At 39.6% G+C, this 8073-nt stretch overlaps 1 protein-coding gene across 1 annotated transcript in view; it reads left to right on the top strand.

The window, feature by feature from the left end:
- Positions 1–8073, top strand: part of CEP192 (centrosomal protein 192) — a 308440-nt gene that overhangs the window by 103190 nt on the left and 197177 nt on the right. The window contains exon 13 of the mRNA XM_007951683.2: positions 3143–3318. Within this exon, the coding sequence (XP_007949874.2) occupies positions 3143–3318 (176 nt within the window). The remainder of the gene's footprint in view (positions 1–3142; positions 3319–8073) is intronic.

Genomic DNA, 8073 nt, shown 5'->3' with positions numbered 1-8073 from the left:
GGCACAGGGAAAAGAAAAAAAATGCTGAAAACTAGGACCTGGTAGGGGAAGAGTAAGAATAATAATAAAAAGGACAAAAGTATTAATAATATTAGTTGGTTTGAAGCAGACAAATACAAGCAAACTAATCACCTGGAAAAAGAAAGCAAAAGAAAAAATCGGTGGAGGACTGGGTAGGGCACCCAGGCTCTGTCTGAGCACACAGACTATGATGGAGTTCCTGTGGGCCCAGAAGGTAGGTGAGAGTGGGGATGGTCAAACCTCCGTTCACCAAGCGGGTGTAGGGTGTAGTAACAAGAAGAATGTCGTACCTTTTCAGTCTTGCAGGCCCCGAGTGTCCTTGGGATTGCTGGAAAGCAGAACGTGTTCTTAAGCCCCAGATATCTGCGAGAGCACTGTCTCTTTAAATATCCAAAATAGTCAAGCTGCTTTTTAAACCTACAAAATGGTGGCGCTCTCCGGATCGGCAAAAGTCCACAGCTCAGCCCACCTTTCTCTTCACCTTCTCCCTTTGTTCCCCAGCCACCATGCACAGTCCTCCGTGCGGTCCGTGGCTAGCAGGGTGATTTTTGGGTTAATTTTTAGGTCCTGCCACCACTCGGGAATCTCCAAGCCCTGTTGTCTGTACCGTCAGGGTCGCTTAGGCCACTGCCAGACTGCAGCTCCATGTGTCTCCTTTTTTGGTATTTTCACGCAAATTCTTCTGCTAGTTGGGGTTTAGTCCACTTCTGTATCCTTCTCTTCAAGGCTCAGGGTCCAAGATTATCTTCTGTGTCTGTGTTAATTGGTTTCCCTTTTCTTTGTTGAAGAGCGTCTGTGCAGTCCTTCTGCCTAGTCCGCCATCTTCGAGTCTAGTCTCAGCTGATTTTTTTCAGAAGTAGATCACCAGGTTCTCATTTCTAGTCTGTTTTAGCCTGTATACTGTTCTGAATCTTGTGCACCGCCACTGGAAATACTGGTATAGCTTCCCCATACAGCAACATGCAAGCCACCACATTAGAACAAACTGACAGACTAGTGGTGGATTCTTTCTTGTAGGCTTATGAATATTAACCCTTCACTGCCAGCATTGTATTTCAGGATAGATACTGAAATGTGAGCAGGTTTGTATTCTTAAATTTATGCTAGATTAATGCTTTATTTTTGGCTGTTATCACCACCATAGCTTCATTGTCCATAGACATTTCATGTACCTTGTCCAAAGAAGAGTCTTCCTCTCCCCTGCTAGATGCTCAGTACCACATTCATATTGTGTTCTGGTTTATTTGGTGTGAGGAGGAGGTATGGAGTATTGACTAGGATATTTTGTGATAGATTCAGTTTACTTTTCTTTTTGGTCTTTCCTTCCTCCTTCCTGCTCTCCTTCTGACTTTAGTTGTACACCAATTTGTTTCTTCCTCTGCCTTGGTTCCCATTCTGGATCATAGCTTTGTATTTTCCTACATACTCCACCTACCTGTCAGACTTCAGAATCTGGGGTAAGGCCAGGTTAACACTGGTGATTCTCATGCAAGTTGCTTCACTTTTATAGAGTGCCTTACTCTTCTTTTAAGGGCTTTTTGGAGTGGCTCTTAACATGAAGCTTATGACTTAGTTTGAAGAATTTTCATAGATTCATAACAACAAGGGATAGCTATGGTTTCAAGGGAGTAGGTTTTTTTTTTTTTTTTTTAAAGCGAGAGGAAGGTGATTAATTTAGAGTACCTTTATCTGGCTCTCTGTTGCAAAGTTCTGTTGGTCATGGTATCTTCCTTTTTTGGAGGGAGAGCTTTAAAATACGAAAATTAATCTAAAAGTCCTTATTAGTTTCTTTCTTACTTCCCTTTATTGTCTTGCCTCCCCCACCCGCAATGCCTTTTTATTTCTATCCTCTCTACTGCTGGCTTTGTATGCATTTATAGCCTTTTCACTTCTACTTGTCCTCTCTTTCATCTTCGGGTAAGATTTTCCTATACTTACTCGTGAGTGAAGGGTATCCTGTTGGTTCAATGGTTAAGCCTTTGGCTGCTAACTAAAAGGTCAGTGGTTTGAATCCAGCAGCCCCTTCATGGGAGAAGAGATCTGGTAATCTGCGTTCATGAAGATTACAGCCTAGGAAATGCTATGGGGCAGTTCTTCTCTGTCCTGTAGGGTCACTGTGAGTTAGAATTCACTTGACAGCATACAACAACATTCCATGAGTGTACTGTTGGCTTAAGATAATGGTATTCCTTGTAGTACAGTCTCAGAAAAGAGATGGAGAAGCTAGAAAGTAGATTATAATTGTTGGAAAGTTGCCTCAGGCTGAGTGTTTGGATTTTGAAAACATGTAAGCATCATTTTCTGTTCATCTACTTTCACCTGATTTAAAAAATGACTCTAGGTATTGGTTTGCCAAATGATGAATATGTGGCTTTTAGAGCCTTTTTGCTGAAGTTCTGTACCCAGTCTGGCTCTTGCTGGTGAATTGGCTATGTATTTAGAGCATTTGTAGTAGTGAGGGTAGAAAATTGCCTATAAGGAAAAACATTTTTATCTACATGTAAGTCAACAGAAGTAGATAGGATAGTGGTAGGGACGAGAACAGAGGTGGGTAAAAGTAAAACTTCTAACACCTTTAGTAATTTAGAGAATTTGCTGTTGGGTAAATATATACGTTTCCTTTCATTCTATCTTATGTTTGGAAAGCCGAGTTTTTCTCTAGATACGATAGTTTTTAGAGATACTTACTTAGGAAATGAGAAAACCTCATTTTATTACTTGTAGGGCAGAATAGCAATATGGTTTTAGTTTTCATTTTTGTAGGCTCTAATTAGACACCCAGGACACTCAGTAGTGTTAGAGTTGTGCCTTTTGTCTGGACCTGGAAACATTTCTTTCCACTGTCTGTTTTATTTTTCCTTATTTGAGAGCTAAAATACATAGATGCTTATTGGATACTTTATAGATTTATCCAACATAAATGATATTTTATCATAAAGGTTGACAGTTTGAGCCAACACAGAAGCTCGCCAAGAGAAATATCTGACAATTTGATTTTTAAAGATTAGCCTAGAAAACCCTATGGGGCAGTTCTTATCTGTAACTTTGGGTCACAGTGAGTCAACAGTCAATTCAGCAGCACCAAACAACAACAGCAATTAATTAATTGAATAATAAAAATTTCTCTCTCTAGGAAAAAGAACCAAATGGAAACTCAACATTTGTCAGATGATCTTATCAGAGAGTCATCTTTGCAAGGTGAGATAGCAGGAACAGAAGAAGAGCAAATTCAAATAGCAAAATCCTTCCAGGGCCGAGATATTTATGATGGGATTTCACTCCTCCAACAAGTGCAAGGTATTGAACTACTACATGTTCGTTTGTTCTTTCTTTTTAAAATGTTACTTTTTTTCTATCCTTATCTTTTTTCTAGTTATTCTATCACCTTTAACATAAATTCATTGTCCTCAAGCAAAAATTTCCCCTTTTTCTCTCTCTTCTACCCTTGGAAACCACTAATAAACTTTCATATAAATAAGGTCATATAGTAGGATTGTACTCAGTTCTTTCACTCAGCATGTTTTCACGGTTTATCCATGTTGTGGTATGTATCAGGGCTTCATTTCTTTTTATAGCTGTATAATAAGGGGCTGTGGTAGCACAATGTTTAAACCTTTATGGCTGTTAACCAAAAGGTAGGCAGTTCAAACCACCAGCTGCTCTGTGGGAGAAAGATGAGGCAGTCTGCTGCTGAAAAGATTTACAGCCTTGGAAATTTTATGGGCAGTTCTACTCTGTCTGTCCTAAAGGGTCTCTGTGAGTTGGAATCAACTTGATGGCAGTGGGTTTGTTTTTTTAGTTTTAATATTCCATTGTATACTTATTGCACATTTTGTTGTCCATTCATCTATTGATGGACATTTCAGTTGTTTCCACCATTTGAATTTATGGTAAAAGTGCTTCAGTGAGCATTGGTGTACAGTTACCTGTTTGTGTTCCCATTTTCACTTCTTTTAGCTTTCTACTCAGGTTTGGGATGGCTGGGTCATGCAGTAGTTCCATATTCAACGTTCTGAGGCATTGCCAAACTGTTTTCCACAGTTATTGTGTCATCTTGCATTCCCACTAGCAATGGATAAGCGTTTTACTTTCTGCATATCCTCTCCTCACCTTTTGTTTTCCTTTTCTTTTAAAATCATGATGGTGAAATTGGTTCTTGGTTTCTTAGTGATACTGTGACAGAAATACCACAAGTGGGTGGCTTTTATGAATAGCAGTTTATTTTCTCACAGTTTCTTGTTGTTGCTGTTGTTAGTTGCTTTTAAGTACATTCTGACCCAGAGCAACCTCATTAGCCTCACAATTTAGGTGGCTAGAAGTCTGAATTCAGGGCACTCATTCTAGGGAGAGATTCTTTCTCTATCTGCTATGGGGGAAAATCCTTGTCTCAACATCTCTAGAGTTATTCTTGGCATTCCTGGATTCCTTTGTGATTTGCACATGACATTTGTTCTCTTTTAGTGCTTATTTGTCTCTGTCTGATCTGTTCTTTTTATAGCCTCAAAGTCATTAATTAGATTCACTATGTACCCTACACTGATAAGGCCTAATGAATATAACAAAGAAAACCCTGTTCCTAAATTAGATTATATCCACAGGGTTAAGATTCTTGTACATATTTTTAGGGGACATAGTTCACTATGTACCATGTGATATCTTATCGTGGTTTTGATGGGAGCTCTGATGGCATAGTGCCTAAGGCATTTGACTGCTAACCAAAAGGCTGGCAGTTCAAACCCACCAGCCACTCCTCAGAAGGAAAGTTGGGCAATCTACTTCTGTAGTAATACTGCCTTGGAAACCCAAGGAAAGGTCACTATGAATTGGGTCCACTCCATGGCTGTTGTTGTTAAGTGCCATTGAGTCGTTTCCGACTCATAGCGACCGCATGCACAGCAGAACAAAACAGTGCCCGATCCCGCGCCAGCTCCACAATCCCTGCTATACTTGAGCCCATCATCGCAGCCACCGTGTCAATCCATCTCGTTGAAGGCCTCCCCCTCTTTCGTCGACCCTCCACCCTACCAAGCATGACATCCTTCTCCAGGGAATGGTGCCTTCTTACAACATGACCAAAATAGGTGAGACGAAGTCTGGCCATTCTTGCTTCCAAGGAGCATTCTGGCTGCACTTCCTCCAGGACAGATCTGTTAGTTCTTTTAGCAGTCCATGGTACTTTCAGCATTCTCCGCCAGCACCACAACTCAAAAGCATCAACTCTTCTTTGGTCTTCCTTATTCATTGTCCAGCTCTGACATGCATACAAGGGGATTAGAAATATCATGGCTTGTGTCAGGCGCACCTTAGTCCTCAAGGAGATATCCTTGCTCCTCAGCACTTAATACAGTTCCTTCGTGGTTGACTTTCCCAATGCTGCATGTTGTCTAACGTCCTGACTGCTGCTTCCGTTGGCATCGATTGTAGAACAAAGCAACATGAATTCTTTGACAACCTCAGTCTTCTCTCCATTTATTGTGATGCTGCTCATTGATCCAGTTGTGAGGATTGGCAGTGAGTCTTTTTTTTTTTTTTAGTGGCTAATAGACAAGGAACGCAGGTAGTGAAGTGGTTATACTGCTTGGTTGTTAACTGAAGGGTCGGCAGTTTGAACCCACCAGTCACTGCGTGGGAGAAAGGTGTGGAAGCATGTTTCCATAAAGATTACAGTGTTGGAATCCCTATGGGGAACTTCTGCCCTGTCCTATAGAGTCACTATGGGTTAAAATTGACCCAATGGCAACAGGTTTAATGGCTAATGACATTGGACATCTTTCCATATGCTTGTTGGTTATTTGGATACCTTCCTTGGTGAAATGTCTGTTCAAGTCCTTTGCCCTTTTTTTGATTTTGTTGTATGTCGTCTTGTTATTGAATTGTAGAAGCTTTTATAAACATACATATTTTGGATATTCTACCTTATTAGATATATCTCCACCCCTCAAAAAAAAAGTTCTCAAATATTTTCTCCTAATCTATAGGTTGTCTCTTCAGTTTGTTGTTAAAGTCTTTTGATTAAATACTAAAAGTAGTTAATTTTTATGAGGTCCCAGTGATAGATTTTCTCTTTATTGCTTGTGCTTTTGTTGTTATATCTGATAATCTATTATTAAAAACTATATTCTCCCATAGGGAGTAAGTGGGAAGAGAGATGGTACATTATGGGGATTGGAGTCAGTGTCATGAAACAATGTGTATGAACTGTTGACTGGAAAATTTGCTCTGACTTCCAGTAAGATGGTGGAATAGGCAGACATGCTACACAGATCCTCTTCAACAAAGAAAAGAGAAACCAGTTGACACAGATACAGAAGATAATCCTGGAGCCCTGAGTTTTGAAAGAAAGGATACAGAAGTTGATTAAACACCAACTAGTAGAAGAACCTGAATGAAAACAGTGAGTAAGGAGAAATAGAGCTGTGGACTGTCACATAGTATAATGGTACAGATGGCCTGAATATTTCCAAATGGAGTTAGGACTTGAGAATTAACCTGAAAATTGGTCCTGCTCACCAAAGGCTACATGGATGATTGTGCTGGTGGCTGGTGACTAAAAAGGAAACAGCAAAGGAGACCAACTGAGCTATGGACTTTGGCTGTTTAGAGTGTGCAGCCATTTTGAATATGTACAAGCAGCAGCCATTTTGGATATTTGGATATTAAACATCCTGATTTGGATTCTAGGGGCCTAAGACTAGGTTTTGCTTGCCAAAGAGAGAACGGACATACAGGACACTGATGATTGCAAAGGAGACAGGTCGTGAGTGCATAAGTGCTGCCAACTAGTGAATAGAGGAACACAGTTTCCTACTTACTCAGATCACATCCAGACAAAGAAAATGAAAATCTTGGGTGAATCACTCCAACATATACAATCACCGATCAAATATAAACACAAAAATGTCACAATGTCTTGGAGATAATAGACCATCACAGTCCATGCAAAGAAGCAACATAAAGCAATGGAAACAAGGGACTGGGATACAGACCTGGAACACATCCCTGAGGAAGAAGTAGCACTGGAACTTCCTGATAAGGAATTCAAAAGAATTATATTTAGGTACCTTCAGTGGATTGAGAAGACAGATCAAGGAGAACACTGACAAAATCCTAGAACAATTTTGGAAGACAATACAAGAACAAAATGACAAAATAAATGAAAAACTAGAAATGATACAAAATCTACAGGTAGAAATCCAGAAGATTAATTAAAAAGTTACCCACATAAAAAAGCCCTGGCCCAGATGGTTTCACTGAAGAATTCTACCAAATGTTCAGAGATGGACTGACACCAATGCTACTCTGACTATTCCAGAGCATAGAAAAGGGTGGAATCCTCCAAATTCATTTTATGAAGCAAGCATAAAACTAGACAAAGACATAACTAAGAAAGAAAACTACAGACCAATATCCCTCATGAATATAGATGCAAAAATCTTCAACAAAATCCTAGCCAGTAGACTCCAACAACATATGCAAAAAATAATACATTTTGACCAAGTGGGGTTCATACCAGGTATGTAAGGATGGTTCAACATTAGAAAAACAGTCAGCATCATCTATTACACACACACACACACAAATGCAGAAAAGACAATTGATAAAATCAAACACCAATTCCTGATAAAATCTCTGAGGAAAAATAGGAATAGAAGGGAAATTTCTCAACATAATAAAGGCCATGTATGCAAAACCAATAGCCAACATTATTCTCAATGGAGAGAGACTGAAACCATTTCCTTTGTGAACAGGAACCAGACAAGGATGCCCTTTATAAGCACTTCTATTCAGCATTGTATTGGATATCTTAGCTAGGGCAATAAGGCAAGAAAGGGAGATCAAAGGCATCTGAATTGGTAAGAAAGAAGTAAACCTATCTCTATTTGCAGATGATATGATCCAATACATATAAAACCCAAGGACTCACCAAAAGAACTACTGGAACTGAGAGATTGTGCATAGTGGTGGGATACAAGAGTAACATGCAAAATCAGTGGCATTCCTCTACAACTGCCAAGAGATTGCTGAAAAGAAAATAAGGAAATCAATACCATT

The sequence above is a fragment of the Orycteropus afer genome, unplaced genomic scaffold (assembly GCF_000298275.1).
Source record: "Orycteropus afer afer isolate SDZICR_OR568_19922 unplaced genomic scaffold, OryAfe1.0 scaffold00307, whole genome shotgun sequence".
NCBI classification, from domain to species: domain Eukaryota; kingdom Metazoa; phylum Chordata; class Mammalia; order Tubulidentata; family Orycteropodidae; genus Orycteropus; species Orycteropus afer.
The sequence above is the reverse complement of the archived record's forward strand: the minus strand, read 5'-3'. Positions and strand labels throughout refer to the sequence as shown.